The 23706-nt window shown below is 36.5% G+C and overlaps 1 protein-coding gene across 11 annotated transcripts in view; it reads right to left on the bottom strand.

The window, feature by feature from the left end:
• Positions 1 to 23706, bottom strand: part of ARAP2 (ArfGAP with RhoGAP domain, ankyrin repeat and PH domain 2) — a 189152-nt gene that overhangs the window by 121112 nt on the left and 44334 nt on the right. For 8 of the 11 annotated variants that reach the window (XM_021101087.1, XM_021101091.1, XM_021101086.1 and 5 more), the window contains 4 exons: positions 20978 to 21047; positions 16283 to 16336; positions 14535 to 14655; positions 5919 to 6097 (listed from right to left, as the gene is read on the bottom strand). In XM_021101087.1, coding sequence (XP_020956746.1) covers positions 5919 to 6097; positions 14535 to 14655; positions 16283 to 16336; positions 20978 to 21047 — 424 coding nt within the window. The remainder of the gene's footprint in view (positions 1 to 5918; positions 6098 to 14534; positions 14656 to 16282; positions 16337 to 20977; positions 21048 to 23706) is intronic. The other 3 variants (XM_003128906.4, XM_013978574.2, XM_021101090.1) reach the window with 1 other exon arrangement.

The following is a 23706-nucleotide window of genomic DNA, read 5'->3' on the forward strand; positions in this document are numbered from 1 at the left end:
AATGGATACACAAATCCACCAAGCAAGACATCTGGTTGTAATGAATTCCCTAATATTAACATGATATTCAAAAACTCATCAGGAAAAGATGGGAGACTGGCTGTCAGGACCACATAACAAATAGAAACCAAAGTCAATTATCTTAAATTTGCCTCATATCTATTTGCAGAAATGCCATTCAAGTAGCAATAATGTGTATGTTAACACTACATATACTTGTGTTTATTCATATTTTCTTACCTTAAAATACTGATTTATATACTGTAGCCACATCATTTCGAGATAAATGAATGTATAAAATACTTGTTTTTTCCAATATACAGAAAGTCTATAAGCTTTGAACCAAAAAAAAAAAAAAAAAAGTTCTCCATACATAAAATTTCTAAGCAACAAAAATTAACCTAAAAACAAAAAAATTAGCAAAAGCTTGGGAAAAAAGTTACAGAAAATATGACATGAAGATTAATATCTATATTATATGAAGAACTTAAAGAAATTGTCAGAAGTGACAATATAATTCCAGTAAGTAAATAGGAAAAAAATAGAACTCACAAAAAAAAAAATTTATTTTCAAATACAAACTCTCTAGTCATGAAAACAGCTATAAATGACCATTAATTTGACAACTGCATTCTACAAAAGTTTACTGAGTGTCAGCTACTTGCCTGGAACTCCTAAGGGCACAACAGTGAAAAAATCGTTACAGCCTTAACTTGGGAATATAAAAAATTTAACACTTTTAAGGTTAAAATGAAACTGGTACCTATTCATGTACTTAACAACATTTTCAATGTAAACAATTCTTTTAAAAAGGGTCATAGAAATTCTTGACCCTCCCCTCAAAAAATATCACAAGGAAAGAAAAGGCTACAAACAGAAGGCTATCAGAAATCGCACTTATTTATCATAATGTGTAACCCTTGTCAGAAGGTGAGAACCTAAAGAGCAGGGATTTGGGGGTTCCTGCTATGCCCCCAGTGCCTTGAGCAGCACTCAGAAATGAAGAGGTGCCCAGCAAACACTTGTGAAATGAATGAATAAATACAGAAACACAGTCAACTTAATATAACCTATATAAACTCTACTACACAACTCATTTTATACAAAGTTGCAGTAACAGTTTAAAAAACTATCATAGGTAACACACTGCAGGCATACAAACATAAGCAGAAAGAAGAAAATGTGCACAATTTCAGCATATGGGGGAGGGGTTGTGAGATGGTGTACGTGTTTAAAGGGATAACGTTTAACAGCATCCCAATGTTTTGCAACTGAGTACTTAGGTCAAGAATTTTAGTATCTGTTTCTCCTTCGCCACCTTCCTCTTTAACAAATGTTTTTACATATCTCTTTATAGTTCTTTTCCACCTCTTAGAGTCTCTCTGGATTAAAAAATAAATAAAAAAAATAAAAAACATCAAACATTCCCTGAGGCATTTCTCCTACTCAGGAACTACTTCAAGTTAGTTCTTACACTCTGCTAATAAATGAAAGGGAAAGAAAGATATTTTTAAAAAGTGAGTCTGTGAACTGAGCAATTGGGACAATGCAAAGTCCATGTTAATTGAATGGAATTTAGACCTGGCAGTGAACTGCCGATGGGAATGTGCAGAGTGGGCATCTTCCTTGCTATTATCATGCCACTTTTCTTAAAAAATAAAGAATTTCAAGTGATATCAATAGAAAAAAGTGTATTAGAGAAATAACAATTTAAAAATTAATTAAAACTAAATAAAGAATTTTAAAAATTAAGTAAAAACAATAATTATGATGACCTAATTAACTAATCAGTATTTTAACTTAGAAAATATAAGTGATGATTCAGTAAAAGAGACAGGTCCAGGGAAAAAAAATGAAAAAATTACTGAAAATATATCTGTAAAGTTAACATGCAATCTTAAGGAAAGTGTGGGAAGATAGGTAATGAAAGTAGAGAAAAAACTCTAGAAAGATTAACAACAATCCACCAAATTAGACATTTTTTCCAGACATACACACAGAGTTAAAGGAACATATGGGAAACAACAGTTTCAAATTATCTTTCAAAAACACTTTCCTTAATGCTGACTTTGCAAGTGGAGTTTTAATTCCTCCAGCGGATCACACTCTGTTAATAAAAGTGTGTATTAAGAAAAAGTTATTGAATAGTTATCATATAATTTATAAGATGAAAAATTAAAAATTTATATAAAATTAATGAGATTGTAGCAAAAAAAAAACCAAAACAGTAGCTGTAATTTAGAATCACATACAATGTATTAGTAACAGTTCTTCAAAATTTAAAAACTTATTACCACTAATAATGAATTTCTTAACTTTCCACTTAAACGTTTGCACGTTTCAAAATGTTCAGTCAGGAAAATGATACACTTCCAAATGAAAGTTAACCGCAAAAAGAGGTCTAGCAGCCCTAACATGCGGGCTGAGGATCAAAAGCAGCACTCAGTATTGTTGAAGGGGATCTTTACCCATTTTTCTACCTCCAGAAATATCTTGTGTCTTGGGCAGGGTGCTTATCATTTTTAAAGAAGAAAAATCCTGTAGTGCAGTGATTTATTGTGTGTGGGTTTTGCATCGGCAGTCACTGAATCAACGGGGATGCTTTATAGAAATGCAGATTCCAATATCCAATATCCCCAGTGCCCAGAACTTCTAGTCAGTGTGTCTGGAATGAGCCCAGATATCTGGAATTTTCACATGCAACTTAAACAACGGCTTTAGAGATAGTAACCCATCTGTCTTCTTTGCATGATGCTATTTAGACCAGAAGAGATTAACTTAATTACCTGAGCTGATCAGTAGCAGAACAAGAATGAAAACCCAGAACTGCTACTGCCCAGTCCAATCTTCTTTGCTCTAGGAGTTCCCTCATGGCTCAGCAGGTTAAGGATGTGTCACTGTCACTGCAGTGGCTCTGGTTACAGTGGTGATGTGGGTTTGATCTCTGGCCTGGGAACTTCTGCATGCCAGGGGTATGGACAAGAAATAAAATAAAATAAAAAACAAAACCAAAAAAAAAAAAAATCTTATTGCTCTAAATAAGCTTCCAGTCTTCCATTTTAATAACTCTTCAACATATGCTGTAACAGCCACGTTTCCACTTCCATCCACTGTTTGTTTACTCTCTCTTGAGTGACTTCCAAAGTAAATTAGTAAAACTATGTACAAATAGACTAGGCAAGAAAAATGCAAATAGTTCATATGCGGGGGGTGGGGTGAGACATAGGTCAATTTTATCTTTTATTCTATTTATACTGTAAGTTATGTGGGCCAAAAAAAAAAAAACCCATTTTAATTTTTTTAAATTAAGTTTTGATGCATGAACTTGAATTGGATCCACTATGAACTAAGGCACAGAGATTCAAATCTAATACCACCTAAATTTTTATGATTAGTTTTTTTATTATTTAAAAATATGTAAGATTACATCATGTATTGTGTATATAAAGCTTTTGAAGTTACATCTAACTATTTACTATCTTTTAGAGTTTTTCCTACAACCCTCTACCTTCAGGAGAATGACTCCTAATTTATAACCATCACCCAACCTCTTCACACAATCTTCTCAACCACATGAGAAAGCCAATGTGCAACTTTCCAGGAGAGAGAGACATACTCCAGGATGTACAAATAGATGAAACTGGAATGGTATGTCAGGGCCTAAACATGAAGGGCCTTCCTTAGTTTATCCATTCAGTCTTGAGCCAACTAGTTCTTCAAGACTTGATTCAAGACTAAGTCTCTTAAGACCTGGCTCTTTATAATATGATGCAATTTTTTTAAGACCACATATACAAAAAACATTATGCACTTTTTAATGGTGCATATATAGGCATTTAATGCATTGAAATAGACTTGAAATATACATTTATCAAAAATAAGTTTACTTCTCAAAAGATGAGAAAGGGTCCAGCATGAAGGCTTTAGTTTTTAAGGAGATTATATTTATCACTTGTATATGGAAGTGTTTCTAATTCCAAGACTTCATGAGATGCCCTTTTTGCCCTTCTCTGTAACTTCTGCATAAGTCTAATCAAGCACTGAGCTCACCATCCACCATAAATGCTGGTCTTGTCTGACTTTTCCTCTTGGAAGATAAGATTGTGTCCTCCACAGTACATTTATCATTTTTAGACTGTCTGACATGGTATACAATGCTTATTGCATGCACACTCTGAACCTCCTAGGTTCAAAGAAAGAATTCTTAGCTATCTCTAAGAGGTAACAAGCCAGAAATTTTCTTTTCAACATACACCTAAAAAAGACTTTGGTATAGTGGCTAAGAAGCCAGGCTTAGAGTTATAAAATTCTTATTTTAAATTAAGCTCTGCATGATGGACTCTAAACCTTAACCAAGTTACTTAATCTTCACTCTCTTCATCTATAAAATATAGATAAGAATATCTTCCTCCTACATTATGGGGAAGATTAAAAGGGAGTGTTTATAAATTAATTAGCACAATACCTGGTACCCAACAAATGATAGTCAGTATCATGCTTTCTGTGCTCAATTAATAACTTTAAAGCAAGAATTTCATATAACTTTTTGCTAACAAGAAAGTATTAATAAATAAAAACATCTACTTTTAGAGGATAGCAAATTCTAACAATCTAGCTGAGGAAGCAATGAAACTGTAATTTGAAGTAATTTGGGTCTGTGCAAGTAAAAAAGAGATACCTCAATTAATCTGGCAGAGTAACTTCCATTTTGATACATGCAAATTATGCATTTTTATCCTTTATTCTGATTTTTTTTAAAAGTTTTAATCATCTTCAGACTGAAAGTGTTCATATGCAATTCATACACATTATTAAGCTGTACATCACAACTCTTCTTGAGGGATATGCTAACTATCCAAGTTATTAATATGCCAGCAGCATCCAATGATTCCTTCCACAGTTAATTGGCTGAGAAATCTTATCATCCAAAATGTAATGAGTGAGTTCACACTGAAGTTCAGAGGATGCCTTGGAAAGATCTACAGCTATGTTTTTTGAAACTACTGTTTATTTTGAGTTACTATCTCCATTTTTTTGGTTCTGAAAATAGTCGGCATTTGTATTTCACCTTATAGTAACTCATTGTAATTTGTCACAAAATGAGTTCATCTGAGATCATTTATCCAAAAATAAATAATGTTATTAATTCCACAAATAATGACTCAGCAGCTAATATATTCTAGGCTGAAAGATTAAAAATTCATTACTAAAAAAAAGTAAGAAAATAATTGTCTTCTACATATTAAAAAACAGATAGATTAGAGAGAAAGTCTCCAGAATCAAATGGAGTCTATAGAATTTGTTAAAACTTGAGCAACAGCCTCCTCTAAACATTTAAATTCTCTAGTGAGTCCTTTGATGTTAACCAAATATCCCAAGTTTACCTTATTTATATATATGTGTATGTGTACATGTCAATCACTTCTCTCTAGTAAATTATCTCCTCTGCAAGCAACGTATCTGCTCCAAAAAACCCCTGTAGACTCAAGAAAATATGTTACTTGTGCCTACTCTATCATTTCAATCACAAAACAAAAGAAATACAACAGGTGCAGAAAGAGCCCTATTTCATCAACAGCTGTACTAGTTAATTGGTTCTTAATTATTCTCTCATGTAGTTTTGTAATGTTACTCTAGCTAAAGAATACTTTTCAAAAATTATTTTGCATTGATTCTACTTCTTCAGTTCCTTCAAAAGGCTATATCCAGTTTCAAATTTGATGTAGATTACCTTCCTGCTGTTGGTGGAATGGAGAAAATTCAACAAAGCAACTCTTTGTCATCTTTAGTGGAGTGTACAAGACAAAAGCAAAATTCCATCAGTAAAAACATTTATAAGTTGCACAAACAAAGCACAGTTGTTCATGCAGTTTGCAACGTTAGGAACCACAATTTGCAATTACTGTTACATAGCTCACCTGTTCATTTTTGCAGAGCCACACACTGTTCCCACTTAACACAGTAAAAATTTTGGCTTTATAACCTCTCAGTTCAAGATATCCACATTTCTCAGGTGCAACAGCTGCTTGAGACTGTGAGGAAAGGGCCTGTAATTTCAGTGCATTTAACAGTATGCTGATCCAGTCATTTCTCTCCTCTGAAAATAAAGACAGGAGAAAATACATGTATCTGTGCTTAGTAAGTTAGAAAGATATAGACATGTGGAAAGAAATTTATTTTATCTGGAACAGATAGTTTACAGATTCTTTCCTAGAACCACAATCTTAATGGTATTGTCAGCAGGGCCAATAGCCTGATTCTGTTAGGGGAAAGAAGTAACACACTTATGAGTTATCCTTGGGATGCACAGGTGATTGGTTCCATGACCCCCTGCAGATATGAAATTCTGCAGATGCTCAAGCTCCTTACAGTCCACCCTCTGCATCCCCAGGTTCACCAGTCATGAGTTCCACCAAATTTTGGGGGTCAAAAATAACCATGTAGGTAGAATCCACAGATACAGAGGGCCAACTGGTACTCAACTGTCCTACCTAGAACTAATACTACTGGCCTCACCTGGGAGCTGAACAGTAATGCAAAATCCAAGACCCCCCTCTCCAGACTTGATGAATCAGAACCTATATTTTAAGATCATCTCCGGGTGATGTGTATCCATATTAACATCTAAGGAGCATTTTAAAAAATTTTATTCATGAAATTTAATTGTCTCTTTTAATGTAAAAAAAAAAGTAATATAGCTACTGAACAGGTAACAGATTGTACCTAGCAATGCAGTTCCTAAATTATCCAGAAGAGCTTACTTTCTAACAGACACTTGGAATCTACTCAAGAGCATGTTTGCCTCGATATTCACTCACCCATTCCATTCCCATCCGTCGCTAACAATAGCATCTCATTTGTTAAATTAACACTTGGTTCTCTCACTCCTTCCACAAAAGCCAAGTGACCTTCAATTATGTACAACACACTGTGTCACAGAATTAAGGATTCTAATCTAGTCCCCAAAGAGCAACTTATAGCTGATTAAGTCAGGTTAGATATGAACACGTAATGTAACACAGAATACTATAAATGTCATACAAATGGGATCAAATAATATATGAGTCAGTTCAATGGAGGTAAGTTATTTTCTGAAGGTTATATAGCAAGGTAGTGTTAAAATTAGAATCAAATGGTTTAACTCTCAGAACAACTGTTCTTGGCACTATGAGGAAAAGAAAGGATATCTGTGCTAGGTCTTGAGGATGAGGAACAATTTAAAAGATAAAATTGGAGTTTGGGAGAAAGAAAAGCAAAACAGTATTCTAGGTGGAGGGAACACAAGAACAAAACCAGAAACAACCAACATCTGTTCAGAGACTAACTTATAAATGGGTACATTTATGATTTTGAACTCACAAAGAAATAATGGGAAAATATGGCTATAAACCCTGAATTGCCAATATAAGAAATTTGGTCATTTTTATTATGGAGGCAAAAGAAAATCATTTCAGAATTCTTAGGAAGAAAGCGACATGATCAGGATGATGACAAACCAAGAGCTTGAAGGTCAGGGATAAGGCAAAAGAGACTTAAAGTTACAAAGAAAATGGGGGGAAAAAATGAACATGTAAAGAGTCAAGACATAAAAGGGAATAAGAAAAGAAATAGCTGTGGTTTGGATGTTTGAAGGGTGTTCACCAAAAAAAAAAAAAAATTTACTCAAACAAAAGGTAGCTTGGTATCATAGATTGACCAAAGAAGGCAGAAGGGTCTATTAACAGAACCACCTGAGGTTTTCAACGCCCTGACATGAGCATCTAGGCAGACTGACAGTAATATGTGAATGAAGGTAACTGATACCAGAGAAGATTCATGGCAGTGGATAAACGTTTAATGTCAAAGGAGGAGAAATGGTACACACTTGAGGTATAACTGATTCTAGGAGGCTAGAAAGCAGGCCAGCAAAAATCAACTGGTGATGTGGTTGAGAAGGTAAAAAGGAAAAAAGCAAACAAAACAGACTGAATTCCAGGCAGGAAAATTTTTTTCAAGAAGGAAAGGGTAAGCAGGACCCAGCTTGAGAAACCGACTGGAATCTCAGGTCCTCCCCTTAGTCAGGTCTGGTCAGAGGTAATGTCATTGCAGATTGAAACAAGTCTAGGAGACTTGCCTACATTCAAACATGGATCAGAGTTATTCTGTAATATGAGTCCATTTATAAATTGTCCTCATTCTCGCTCACCTTCAAAGCTATTAAATCCAATTAATTGGGTCCTTAATGACCGAGGCCAAAGTATTTATTAAAAACTCACCCAACAATATTTTATTGTGGGTATTCCATAATCCCCAAGTAACAGTGTTTGTCCATACACATCAGGATGAAATATTCTCAAACGTTCCCAGCATCATTATAAAGAAAAAGACATGGAAATATTCAGGTAATGAAGCCTATGTCAATACACAGCAGCTACTGTACAGTTTACATCTATATAAACAGATCCAGACTGGACTGTGGTAATGTACTACATTTTCGGGAATAGAACAGACCTTCCACTTTACATGGTGATTATTTGTGATCATTAAGTACACACAAGATATTCCTGCCAAGTAAATGGTATATAATATTTTTGTTACTGTTAATCCACATACATCACTGCATTTGAAATGTGGGTCATGATTTAATGAACTGGGCCAAAGTGACTGTGGTTTCCAGACTATTATTAGCATATATCTCCGTTTGTCAGGAAATAATTTGAAACTGGCAATCAGATTAACTGTTGCACTTAAGTATATTATGGCTGCATCTCAACAAATGCTTCCCATATAGCCCAAAAGAATTATCTAGCTTCTGAGGGCCTCATTTACTAATAGGAAGTAAACAGTCATGAAGAAAAACAGGACTGAATAGTAACATGCAGTTTATATTTAATTACCCATGCCAATGAAGATAAACAGTGATACAGACAAGCCAAACACAATAAAAGAGATTACAAGTGTCACTGGTATTTGGCTGTTCAAAGTGTGCACACTTGGACATGAAGAATATGCTTTGATAAGTCACAATATTCCAAAGCAAATAATAATTTCCCCTTGAGTACAGGCAAATCTATATGTGCTATGCTGGCTTTTGTCTATTCTTCATACCAAAGTACTTTTATTCTTTCCAATAGCAAATGTTTAGTGAGCATCTATCTTGATCTCAGCACTGGCTCAGCACTATTCCCTCTGAGAATATGCTCCAACCTATATATGTTCTTGCTCAGAGTAGAGCATTCGAGGTTGGAAAAATGGAAAAAAAAAAAGGAGTAGGGGGAAAAAAATCGTTACTTTCTTGTAGTTATGCTAGAGTGTAAATAAAAAAAAAAAAAAGCAATCCCCTCAAACCTCAAATTAGTTCTTAATGTTTTCAGGAAGGCCAACTCAGAGTGTATAGAAGAGAAAAGAGGTTAAAATCAACAGGAGAGACTTAACATCCCCTGGCCTACTGGATGTAGCAGTAGGAATATTCATTAGCAACAAAGGACTGTTACATGAGGACTTACTACACAAAAGCCATGTAAAACATCAACAAAAGAATCTAACAAAGTTTGGATGTACTCTTACCTTTTGATATAATATAATCTAACTAAAGATCCCAAGGCCTTAGTGTAACCCATGATCGATACTAGAGAAGGAATTATTACACACCAGGGTTGTTCTTGAGATTGATAGTGATTCATTCACGCAAAAGTCTATGGAGTGTCTACCATGTTCTAAGCCCGATTCTGAATGCTAGGAATGAAGAAGTGAACAAGGCAGATCATGGCCTGATTCTCCAGAAGTTTACACTCTTGTGAAAGGTGGAAGGCAATAAAACGTAGATATATGTAACACAGTGACAAAGGGAAAAGGGATAAAGTAAAGCACAGCTTCAAGGTGCAGAAAGTGCTCTTTTACACAGGGTAGTAGAAAAAGTCTTCAAAGTAGGTGATAGCTGAGCAAAAGCCTAAAGGAAGTGGAAGTGATGAAACAAGGCAGGAAGACGGCTGGAGGAAGAGCGTTCTAGAATATAGAAAGCAGCAAATGTCAAGGCCAAGGCAACCATGGGTTTGGCAATGTTCATGGGACAAGAGGCCCCCATACTGCAATGCAGTGAATGAGGAAGACCAGAAGGAAACAAGGACAGAGAGACCAGGGCCAGACCATGCAGGACCCTCTAGACAGCACAAGTACTTCATTCTCCGTGAGCTGGAAAGACTACAGAGCATTTGAAATGGGCTGACAGGTCCTGACTGTCTTGTTGAATGATCGCTCTGACAACTGTACTCATAATATGCCTGCAGCTGGTCAAAGGAGGTTATGGCAATCATCCATATAGAAGTGGCGGCTTGTAGGGCAGTGAGAGCAATGGGGATGCTGAGACTTCGTCAACATCCAGACTTATTTCCAAAGTCAAGTCGAACAGCTAAGATTTGCGGATGGCTTGGATGTGAGTGAGCCAGGAAATGATTCCACAATGACTCCACAGTTTGGGGCCTTTTACATTATGAAAGCAATCAAAGCACACAACAGAGAACTTTCAACTCCCCTGGCTCTCCGCCCACATAGCAAATGTTCCATGCCTTACTTCTGAAAACAAGGAAGATTTCAAAAACAGCTAAGTCTGATTGCCCAAACCAACTAAGGGAATTTATATTTTTTTATCCCAAATTCCCAAGTGGTCTTAAAAAAAAAAAAAAAAAAAAAAAAAAAGGCCTTGCAGTTTCAGGTCTGCCACAAGGGGGCGGTATGAGGTTGTGAGAAACAGAATCAAGGGCATAACTCAGTTTTTTCCTTGCCTGCCTCCCACCAACCCCTGGGCTAGACGGTCTAGAATCAGGAGAAGTGAACACAAAACATGGGATCTGCAGCCAAGAGCCAGTACTGAAAATGGACCTGAAAAGGGAATGACCACTCAGGATTCTTAAGACTTCTTCTAACTATGAGAGTTGCCCATTCAAAACATTACCTGGTTTTTTGTTTGTTTGTTTGTTTTTTTCCGTTTGTTTCGCTTTTTAGGGCTGGACCCGCAGCATATGTAAATTCCCAGGCTAGGGTCCAAATAAGAGCTGCAGCTGCTGGCTTACACCACAGCCAGAGAAACGCCGGATCCGAGCCTCAAATGCGACCTACACCACAACTCATGGTAACGCCGGATCCCCGACCCACTGAATGGGGCCAGAGATGGAACCCACATCTTCATGGGTCCTTTTCTGTTACCCTGTATAAACGTATCATAGTCATATCGTTTCTGCTGTGCCACGACGCGAACTCTCATCACCTGTTCTTTGAAGTAACAAAACACCTGTAGGACCACAGGTGCCAAGGGAAGTGAGGCTGACTAGAGAGATCATTAACTATTACGACCCTCTGAGCAATTCAAGCAGTTCTGCTTGCAGACAAAAGGAATCAGGCTAAATTTTCTAGTTGAAGAAGAGAATTTTAAAGATGTCACTATTTCAATATAATTAACTTTCAACTAAGAAAGAAATAATATTTCACTAGGAAACCCAGGGGGAACTGAAGACTTAGAAAATGTGTGGGGGAAAGATGCTAAATTGTAATCTCTTAGCAATGCCAGTGTCAATGCAGCAGTTTACATACAGTGACACTGGTTTCAGGGGAGACAGAGGGCAGTTGTGTATATAGGTCACTCAGAATCTTGTCACCAAAAATGAAGAATCCACCTCTGTTAAGATCTCAAACTACTGCCCCTTTCTGCTCTAAACTTTGATTTTGCCTTTTCATTAGATTGAGGCATAGTTCAATTTGGCTTAAATTTCATCAAGTTTTTTACAAGCTACTCTGGTTGATTTCTCAGATTCCACCAAATTAAAAGGAATCATTTTTATACATGAAAGGAGGAAAAAACACTTAATAAAACATACTTAGTATCTTTTTGAAGGTTCCATACTAAATACATAGACATATGTCATTTATATATATATATATATACATATATACAGAGACATATAGACATACATCTCAACACATCCTTTAAAAATGTGAGTTGGAGTTCCCGTTGTGGTACAGTGGTTAACGAATTCGACTAGGAACCATGAGGTTGCAAGTTCGATCCCTGGCCTTGCTCAGTGGGTTAAGGATCCGGCGTTGCCGTGAGCTGTGGTGTAGGTCACAGATGAGGCTCGGATCTGGTGTTGCTGTAGCTCTGGCGTAGGCCAGTGGCTACAGCTCCGATTAGACCCCTAGCCTGGAACCTCCATATGCCGCGGGAGCGGCCCTAGAAAAGGCCAAAAAAAAAAAAAAAGACAAAAAAAAAAAATGTGAGTTGTTTCTATATACAGATGACTTTCACTGAAAAGAACATATTCAGCAATTCTATGTGGATCGTTATCAGTTTTCACTGAAGCAGTATTTTCACAGTTTCAAAAACTAAAGACCTAAGACTTATTTAACAATAATTCATACTAAGGTGCAGGAAATTCATATACCACGTTTACATCATAAAGATGAACTAGAGCCACAGAAGAACTTATTGGTCAATGGCAAACACATAACTTTTAAACATGTGTGGGTTGATACATTTTATTTAAATAAAATGTATCTGTTTAATTTTTAACTACAGGAAGTAAACATGGCTAAGCAGATTTTCACACAAGTTGGAAGCTTTATTTAGTATATCTATCTTAAAATGCAGACTTTGGGGCATATGTGAATTTCACTATGAGAAGCCAAGGGTAAGAGGATAAGCACCTCAAAGAAACAGGCAATCACCTCCGGGCAGTAGAAGCCAGAGCAACAGGAAAGAGCATCCTGATAGCCAGTCGAGAGGAGCAATGCCATGTGTTTTAACAAATGCGGAATCTGTGATTTCAAGTACAAGTGTGGATAACTTTCTGAATTTCAGGCAGTGATTCACAATACATATGTCCTTATAAACTACTCTAGGATAAGGGTTGGCACACTTTTTCTGTCAAGGGCCAGACAGTAAATATCCTAGACTTTCTTGGCCACACAGCTTGCCACAACTACTCAACGCTTCCACTGAGGCACAATAGCAGCCATAAGGCAACATACACATGAATCAGTGTGGCTGGTCTAACCAAATTGTACTTACAAAAAACAAGCAATGGGCCAGATTTAGGCTACAGGCCAGTTTGCCAACCTCGGCTCTAGTCTACATTTCTGGACTTTTTTCTTTTTCTTTTTCAATAGCAAGTCAAGTGAGAAACACTTTCTACATTACACCTGGGCAACACACATAAAAGTCTGTTTCACATTATACTTATGCTTACTGTAACCAATGCACTTTGATATTCCTTATTCTATTTGCTTGCTTTTTTTCTTTTTACGGATTTTTGGTGTTGGGGGGGAAACCATCAAAAACCATACACTGATTTCACAAACAGACAGTGAATGACTCAGTTCGGAAAAAAAAATTTTCCCCAGTGTGAACAACAGTAGGGCTTATCTATTGACTGATCATCCCAAGCAATAACAGAAGCTTTTCAGTGATATATACTATGTATTGACTGCTTTCCACATGCCATGCATTAGCACATGGAAAACATTCAATAAATATTATATACTTATTGAATATATAGGAATCCAGCAGTTTAAAAAAGATAAATATTGCCCCCTAAGAGCTCATACTGTTATAGTTTATAAAAGGTAAATATTTCTATGTCTAAAACAGGATAACTATGAACCTTATAAGACTATCATAAAAATGAAGCATTCAGCAAATATCAAGTATTCAGTAATATTTCCAAATCACTATTATTCAAATAATGAAGTACCAAGAAGTAGTTTCAAAAATCAAATTATCATCTACTAAAATAGGAGGTTTTAAAATAAGTTTAAAATTCTAATTCTTCAGTTAATGAAGATGGCCTCATCAACATGATTTAAAAGTGGTGAGGTTTATAGTACTGATATATTGACAGTCAACCAAATTTACAACAGAGAACTTTTAAGTCCCTTGTCTCTCCTCCCCCTCCTCCTAAAAAAAAAGTTAGAGAAGATTTGAAGGTTTAGACTCCATCCGCGAACTACATGCCATTTTTAGATTGATTTTCACCAGATGGTACAGGCGAGAAAAACTCAAGAAATATAAAAGATACTCCAAAATTGATATCAGAATGATTACTATGCCTACATGTTCACTGGCCATCCATACACACACTTCATAAAACCAATCTTTTGTTAGAAAATTATTCTTCCATATTAAATAACTATTTTGCTAAAGGTGAGCTCCATAGGAGCAGCATTTTTGTCTACTTTTTTTCACTGTTATATACCCCAAATTTAGATGAGTCCTTGGCACTTCATAGATTTGCATAAATATTTGTTGCATGAAAGAAGAGTGAACCCTAAATTTAGAAGAGTCCTTGTCACGTCATAGATTTGCATAAATATTTGTTGCATGAAAGAAGACGTCAATTTGGTTATGGTTTAATATTATAGCACTCAAAAAATTAATATAAAATGGAAATTATTCAAAAGTAACATATTTAAAGATCTCCTGACACTGCTAGCTTAACTGGTTTATTAAATCTAATTGGTCAGAAATTAATGTCTATACTTTTATAGGGATAAAGAAAGAATCTTACCTTCTTTTTCTACTCTAAAAACAAAAGTTCTCTGTGTTGTAACAACTTCAAATTTGTTGTCTCCTTGAACTCGTACTGTAGATATAGCAGAAAGGGGAATTATTCCTTTTGAATACTTCTCCTGTATTGGTTAGAGAAAAAGATACATAAAGAAAACATTAAAGTAAGATTCCCTGATCAAAAACATAATGGTACAATACTTACAAGAGTTTCTCTTTCATAGTTTCAATATAAATGTTTTACATCACATACAATAGCATATATCCTCTCATATATATAATTCCCCTGAAAGGAAAATGATAAGTGCCCCTTCCAAGTGAGATGTCTTTTCTAATTTTCTCTTCATCTGGAATTAAAAGGCAATGAATCATACACAAATAATCTTACTAGGCCTGCAATACGTAGTTCTGAAAAACAGCAGTATGTTCCTTGAAACAATCTGGTCTAAATGATTTTATGGTGTTTGCAGGCATCTGCTGGCCATCACAGGTACTGTAACTAAACCATTTCAAAACTACTGCTACATATTGTGAACAAGAATATTATCTAAGAAACCAGACTGTTGGGTTATGTCAATTAACAATATTAACTCAATGCCCTGATGATGAAGACCTTAATCTTACCCTGCATCCCTTTACTTTTTATTCTCCCAGGACTAAAGAGTGAAAAAACAAGGACTTGGCTATGTGCAATTGATGCAGGCATGCAATTTACAATTTTGTTCAAGAAAGTCATTATTAGGACTCGTGATAACTTTCTCAGTCTTATTTTCCTAGATCCTCCTAAACCATTTGGCATGATAACCGCTCCACAATTTCAACTATTTACTAAGCGTGTAGTATTTTCTGGGCCCTGTGTTGGGAAGAACATTCAGAATATTTATACATTTCAGCAGCCTCAAAAGGAAAAATTGAGAGAACAGTTTAAAACTGAGTACAAACTAAGGGAAATAAGTACCAAGATGAGAATCCTCAGTTCAGCTTCCAAGAGGTCAGAAGTATTGTCACAGAATCAATGACATCTGAACCTGACTATAAGAAAACTTAAGTTAACCAAATAGATAAGTGAGGGGTGGGAGGTAGGGGCATCCTGACTGCAAAGATTGAATGATAGAGGCAGGTGTAAAGCAGAGAAGTAAGAGGAGCTGCAGTGTGGAGTCAAAAGAGATGGAGCTAAAAACATAAATCAAGGTCATATTATGAGAGATCTTGAGTGTCAGAAAGAATTTGGACACAACTTTATGGGGTTTCTCCTACAATTCCCTTCCACAACATCATCCCATGGAACCATCACTACTTTTGAGCAGGTCCCAAGTATTTGAAACAACTGCTTAGGAGAAGAATGTCCTAAAACCATCCCATGATACGGGAGAGCACAAGTATCACGTTCATATTCCTCCCAGCAGCAAACTTCAGCCACAGAGAGCAGATAGGTAAAAGACAGCCACTGTGAGCAACTAAGAGATTTACCCTCTTCAGTTGAGGAGATATATCGTACTGTCATGGTACTGCCTCTTCGTTAGCGTGTCCTCTCCTCCACTGCCTCTGCCGCAATCCCCAAACCCTGACTTACTGTACCCATCAAAATCCTATCTACTCTTTAATGCCGTCCTCAATAACAATGCCATGAAGGATTTCCTTTGTCCTCTCAAGCAGCAAAAATCAAGTAAGATCCTCGAACTGTGATCCAGGAAGATGAAGGGGCAATTTCGCAGAAAAAGGAGATGGTGTCAAGGAATAAGTACTTACAGAATAACTCTTTCTTCTCCTTATTTTCCATTTTTTTGGTTTTATCTTCTCTCCCTAAGAAAGAAAATCCCTTCTTACTATTTCAACTACCAACTTCATGCGGAAATTTCTACAATGCGCCTCTTCCCTCCTCCTTGTCCATGTCTGTCAATTCCACGCTCATATTTTGGATCCTCAGTGTTACATACACTGTCCTATAAGTACCTCAAACTTTAAAACTGAATTATCTCCTGAAAACATACTCTTCCTCTATGTCTATTCATTAAATTATCACTCTTCTAGGCAACCAGTCTTAAACTGGACTTTGACTTTGGGTTAATCTTTTGCACCCAGGTAATGTGGGATTCTCCCTATAGCCACAGTGCCAGCTTGTTCCCCACTACTTTCTGATTCTTTCTAGTCACCTGCTCCTTCCTGAGGTTCCGGAACACACTGCGGCTCTGCTCCATCCGGTGGCTCTGCACACTCTGTCCTGTAAGGCACAGGTTTTCCTACCCATCTTCACATACTTACTGCCTCAACATCTTTCCTATTTCAAATATGTGCCCCTGGGAAAAGCCCTCTGACAGGTCCCTTCTCTCAGGCCCCTTATCCTCACCTAAACAGACAACCCTAATTTAAGCTAATAGCAACTCTACTCTTCTTTTATAGCATTTAATAACTCTAGCTGAAATGGTGATTTTTATGTTTACTATGTGATCACTTTATTAATACAGTCTTTCCAAGAGTTCTCTTGTGGCTCAGTGGTAACAAACCTGACTAGTACCCAGAAAGACGCAGGTTCGATCCCTGGCCCCGCTCAGTAACTTAAGGATCCAGCATCGCTGTGAACTATGGTGTAGGTAATAGATATGGCTCAGGTCCTGCCTTGCTGCGGCTGTGGCATAGGCCAACAACTACAGCTCTGATTCGACTCCTAGTTGGGAACTTCCATATGCTGCCAGTGTGGCCCTAAAAAGACAAAAAAACAAACAAAAAACCAGTCTTTCCAAACTGACTACGGGTCATATGTCTATTGTCTTCATCACCTTTCACATAATCCAAATTGCATAAACATTTTCTGAATGAATAAATCCTATGTCCAATCAATATAACTTGTACAAACTGACTGTTCATTTTTAGTATTTTTCTAAGTTCATTTTTTATCACTTCCACTGTAAACCATAATAAATTAATGCCTAATCTATTGCACACTCTCCTGATCTACCTCTCTAATTTCAGCTTGTTTTCCCTCTGCCCTTTCCTGCGCATCATTGTTCAAATGTCACAGTTGGAGAAAATAAGGCAAAGATTCATAGAGAAGGAGAGCAAGATGGGTTTTGACATGTGCACAGGATTCTCATGGATGGCAATGGCTAACAAGATACAGATGGAAGTGCAAAACCAAGGGGGTGAAAATATAGGAAAAGATAGACTCAGGTTTCCTACAGGGTATCCACACTGTTGAAAAAGGTCACCGCAAGGAAATCAATGACATGATTGGCTTAATAAAGAAAACTCAATAAATGCAGGTGGGTTACAAGGCCAATACCAATCAATACTACACCACTAAGGACTCTAGCAATTACCAAGAGGGAGGGAATGTCTCCCATATTGTCAGGCAACCTCAGACATGGGAAGGGGCATAGCATCCTTGGAGAAAATGAAAGGGCCTCTCTGACTCTAGGTTTGAAGTGGATGAAACCAGACAGTGAAAAATCCAGAATATCCAAAAACATTTATTTACACTTTATCCTCCTGGTGATCCATTCTCAAATTGCGTTTTGCCTAAGAATTAGAGGAGCTTATAAAAACACATCTCTAGAGAGATAATAAACTATTTTTTGAATAAAATGTTAACATTAACCCATTTTTTCAGTAGAGAAGAATCAAGCAGCCTTGTAGGGAAAGACACAGGAATTGTAAAAAGGAGATCTTTCTTCCTTCTAAACCTCTTCAGAGAGATTTTTTTTAAAAATCCCTTAAAAATATAACAACTTGCCTACATGCCTATAATAATGTTGTTCAACAGGTGAGTACTTACAGAAGACTAACAGAAAAATAAATTCCCCAGAAGTGATCAAAATGTACTTAAGAAGTAAAATACTATGTCACTTTAACCTCAGGAAACTGTAATTTCTCAAAGGGCTCATTTATAATCTATTATGAGATTCTAAAATAATTTTTTACACTGTAGAGTTGATTTTGTAAGTCTCTTCTAACACACAGTAAAAACAATACAGGGAAAGAAAAGAAAAGAAAAAAAGAAAAAACTAGACTAAATGACACTAGGCGCAAAATGACTGCATTTTTCAGATAAAAAATTTTCCTTAAGGAAAGAAATTCTAAAGCATCCCTTGAGCTTATAACACACAGATATCTAGGTCAAGTTTGTCATTTATCTACCACTTGCAGACAATGAAACGACCACAGGGCAATTCTGCCCACAGCTGAGGAAGAATGGGGGTGCATTAGATTTCTTGGCAGGTGATAAGCTATCCAGGCTGTTGGGATGATGCCATTTTCGGTAATACAATGAAAAGGCCTTGCTGAGACATGATTGAGCAGCATTGGAGAAAGCAGAAGAAAACTATGGAAACAGGCATCTCTGCAAACTACCTCCTGAAAGCTCAACTATATGCTCGTCAAGTGCACATTTAAACACTGAAAGACCCAACCTCTCCACGCATAGGCCCATGAAAACTGCACATCTGGCTGAAATAGAAGATGTGGTCACATCAAAACCCTCTGTTAACTGACCTTGAAATCCCCTCTTCCCAGTCCATCAATCCATCCCTTTTTGCCATAAGAGTCACACCAGAAAACATTTCTCTTTTTAGGAAACACTCATCCTAGTATTTGGGGGGTTTTGCCAACATGAAACCAATCATCTGAATAATAAAGGAATGAAATTCCATGGGAAACAACAATTTTTTTTTAAATTTTCATGTCAAGCTAAAGAATTTGTAACAATTCATTTTAACATAAACTTTTAATCTCAATTTCAAACCAAGGCTGCATCACTTTTACTGCATCAATGTGGATAACCACTCATCTCCCCAATACAGTTGAGATGACCTTTTCAAGGACAGACTGCGTCCCCTTGGTCAGAGATACTAGAAATTCTCTCTCCCGAATGAGGATAAGGATTCCAACACCAACAGAGCCTGACAGCACGGAAGCCTGTCTCACTCCTGAATAGTTTTCTTCTTCATTTCAGTGAAACCAGAAAAGGGTAAAGGTGCTAAAGAAAACCAGGGGTCAGACTGCATCAGACAGAGACTACTTTGCACCCATCATAGGCACATAAACTGTCTCAACATTCAAATAAACAAGCAAACCAAAAACAACACCAAAAGTAGAAAACAAGCTTTTAAAAGTGTTCATCTCATCTTGCAAACGTCAAAGGGGTGTGTTTAAACCTACTTGACACTTTACCAGGATCATTGTAAAGTGAATCCAATGAACACTTCTCTAAACTTTCTAGTATTCTCGGGATTGTAGCACACAGTGTATATGACTTTCTGTCTAAAAGCATATGCTCTTCTTCCTTGTGGTACCTAAGAATCAACACATGAAAAGGAGTCTATATCTCTATTCAAGCCACAAATAACACCAATATTACGCAGCGAAAATCTCTAAATAATGAGAAGATAAGGTTAGACTATACACTAGACATAAGAGAATGTGGTTAAGTGTTAAATCAATATATTAAAAGAACATATATAGTTAAGATTGTAAAATTATATGATTTTAACAAAAAATGGAGTATATACATTAGTTCCAATTTTTTACGTAAGGAAATTTTCAAACACATAGAAGTCGAAAGATCAGTACAACAAAACACTCATATCCTCTATCTCAATTTGACAATTGTTAACACTGTCATTTTTTGTTTTATCTAACTATGCATGTGTGCAAAGATACATATATGTGTATATGTAAATATAAAAATATATAGGTAGGAAACATTTGAAAGACATTTGTGGATATAATGACACTTCACTCCTAAGTATTTCAGCCTACATCTCTTAAGTATAAAGGCATTCACACACCTAATGAGAAGGACATGAGCAAAAGAGTATCATGTTATTAAGACCCCACTAATAACCTAAAGAGGAATTTTAACCATCTGTACATCAAGATGTTCAGTGAGCTCTAACACCAAACACATTCTTCTCAACGTCATCTCCCACTAATGCCCTTCACCCACACCATTTTGCAATGAGAGAATCTGGGCATCTCGTTCTCTCTGCTGTCAAATCCTGTTCTTTCTAGTTTCTCTATGTACAAACATTCTTCTTTCTTCAAAATCCATGGCAATTAGAAATCTCATGCAAGATGCATTCCTTGGTTCTTCCGCACCTCTTCTGGAGGACAAAATAACCTCTCCTTGCTTTAACATGTCCTGCTTAACAGTTTCAGTGCTGTCTAGGATAAAGACAATTCCTTATGTAGCTATCACTTACAGCAATTCCTACAGTTTGTAGGATATATTCCAAAAATTATTGTCAGGAACATAAGCTTTTAAAATTCCCAATTTTATGTGGCAGGGAAAAGGTAGACTATGAAAAGAGTTAAATGTCGTATCTTATGCAAATTCTTTTCATGTTGATACTTCAACTCCTAGTCTTAAAGACCAAATCACATACTTAGTTTATGGAAGTACACTGAGCATGCATAGGGCAATTTTGGAAAACTGTAAAACATCCTTACCTTATCATTATTGTAGTAAGAAATGCTAACACCGTCAAATTTCACCCATCTCTTCTGAAACATGCGTTTTCTGTAAAATATATGAAATTGTCATTTTACATTTAAGAACCATGACCTTGGGTTTTAAATACATTTGTGATATAACCATATTGAGTACATTACCATTTGCTGTTAAACAGCAAAGAAAACAATAGGCCATGATAATGTCCAATTTTGGCAATGGTATGAAGGGAAGAAAATAAGCACAATGACTCTTTCTAATCAGTTTACCCAGGTATGTTAAAAAAAAAAAAAAAGTTCCCGTCGTGGCTCAGTGGTTAATGAATCCGACTAGGAAACAAGAGGTTGTGGGTTCGATCCCTGGCCTCGCTCAGTGGGTTAAGGATCTGGCGTTGCCGTCAGCTGTGGTGTAGGTCGCAGACATGGCTCGGATCCCGCGATGCTGTGGCTCTGGTGTTGCTGTGGCTCTGGCGTACGCTGGCAGCTACAGTTCCGATTAGACCCCTAGTCTGGGAACCTTCATATGCCATGGGTGTAGCCCTAAAAAAGACCAAAAAAAAAAAAAAATGATACTGCTAACAGTATCATCATCCACATGTGTAAGATTGAGTGGAATACAAATGTGGCCAGAAAACACTATCATTGCACCCACAGCCCTTAATGGAGATAATTCCTTAGTGAAGGTAATATAAACTCTTAACCTTCATTAATCTTATAACATTTTATCTTATTATTTAAATTTTTGCTTTGGAGTATGAATAATATTTTGCTGAAATAATAAAGATTTGTCAACTGGATTTACATAGATATATTATTTAATTCTGATCAAAAAAGCTGAAAAAGCCCTGTCTAAATATAGAGAATCATTTGCAATCATCCAAAATTCACTGAAACATTAACATTTTGCAAAAAAAATGATTATATGCAAGGCAAATGAAGTTTAAAATGGTTACTGACATGAGAAAAAAACAAAATAATGTCATCATATGTGCCCTATGTAGGCATAAAGGAGAAAAACCACCTTTCTGACTATACAAAGGGAAAGTGAAGACCCATTTCTATTAGGCTTGTTTTGTGTTGCTTTGTTTAGGTCCCCTTCCCTGAAGTCAGGCAATCCTGAAGGTCTTGAATATCTTATTCTCTACATGACTCTCAGTGTGAACTGATACAATCTAGATACTTTTAGCCTTTAACACAGATAATATATGAAAACTAACTTTCTGTTTCAAAAAACAGTCATTTCTAAACAAACGGGTAAGTAATCATGTCTACCTTTTCCTTCTGCAGTTTTCTAACATGTTTAAGATAAGGAAATGGTTTAACTTTTTGAGGTTTGCAAAAGCTTTAAAGATAGAAAAAGCACTTCAGGAAGTGTGGAGAACTTGTCTCACCGGCCGTTTCCTGAGCCTCACGCCCCTATTACTCTAGTGAAATACGCAAGCCGCCCACACTGATCATTAGCCAGTTTATTCTACTTAAAATGAAATTAGAGCAAAGCTGATCAAAGTTTCAAAATTCATTAGTGTGGACACCATTTTCACATATAAGCACTGAATTTTTTTCATGAAGTAATAAGAACATGTCCACAGGGAGTCTGGGTTTAAAAGATGCAAACTATTGCATTTAGTGTGGATAAGCAATGAGATCCTGCTGTATGGCACAGGGAACTTTAGTCACTTGTGATGGAACATGATGGAGGATAATGTGTGTGTGTGTGTGTGTGTGTGTGAGAGAGAGTGACTGGGTCACTTTGCTGTACTGTAGAAACTGACAGAACACTATAAACCAACTATAATGGAAAAAATAAAAATCATTAATTAAAAAAAAAAAAACATGTGAAGACCTTGAAACTATGTAACCACAATTAACTCCCCAGCCCTCCTTCCATCTTATCCCCGCAGCCTTCTGCTTCTTTTATTACCTTCTTCTGGTCTGTAATGTGTTTTCTTAACCTTGTTGGTTTTTACTTTCTTCACCAACCCAAACTGAAGGGCTCTTCAAGTTGCCAGCATTAAAAGTTACAAGGTAAAGAAATACTAAGCACATGCACAATAATTCTACATTCAACAAAATCACTTAGAGCTCATTTCATGTAGATCTCTGTCGCACTTAAAAGCAGGCAAATAGCCTTCTTCCCACACAATCTCAACAGTAACTCTATGAATTGAGATTGCATTTAGGGCCCCCACCGACCTTGCATGGTGAACAGTGGTAAGCTAGAGCCCAGAAATACATATAATCTTCCATGTTAGAATAAAAATACTCAACATCTATAAGAGATAAAGGCCTTAGGACTGCCTATTACTCATCTGTTTCCTTTGCTAACTATACCTTATCTTAGAGTTCTACCTAAACCCATACTGACATTTCTTCCCAGATGAGCCAATCCAAAGCAAATCACAAAGTTATTCTCTCTCAAAGCACCCTCTTCTTTTCCTCATAGCACTTAACACAATCCCTAATTACACATATCTGTTTAGTTGCTTAGTGTCTGTCTCCCACATCAGCCCTCATGCTTTACAAGGACAAAGTTCAAGGATGTTTTATCCTCTATTATATGATCAGCAACAACTAACACAGATCAAATATGGCACTTTCTAGAAAAGAATCTGTTCAATGAGAGAGGGGATTAAGCACATGTCCCCTTAGCATTAAGAGCAAGATGACAGACAAATAAAACCTCAAATAACCAGCACTCAAATAATGAGCATCTTGTAAAAGAAAAGATG

The sequence above is a fragment of the Sus scrofa genome, chromosome 8 (genome assembly GCF_000003025.6).
Source record: "Sus scrofa isolate TJ Tabasco breed Duroc chromosome 8, Sscrofa11.1, whole genome shotgun sequence".
In the NCBI taxonomy this organism is placed as follows: domain Eukaryota; kingdom Metazoa; phylum Chordata; class Mammalia; order Artiodactyla; family Suidae; genus Sus; species Sus scrofa.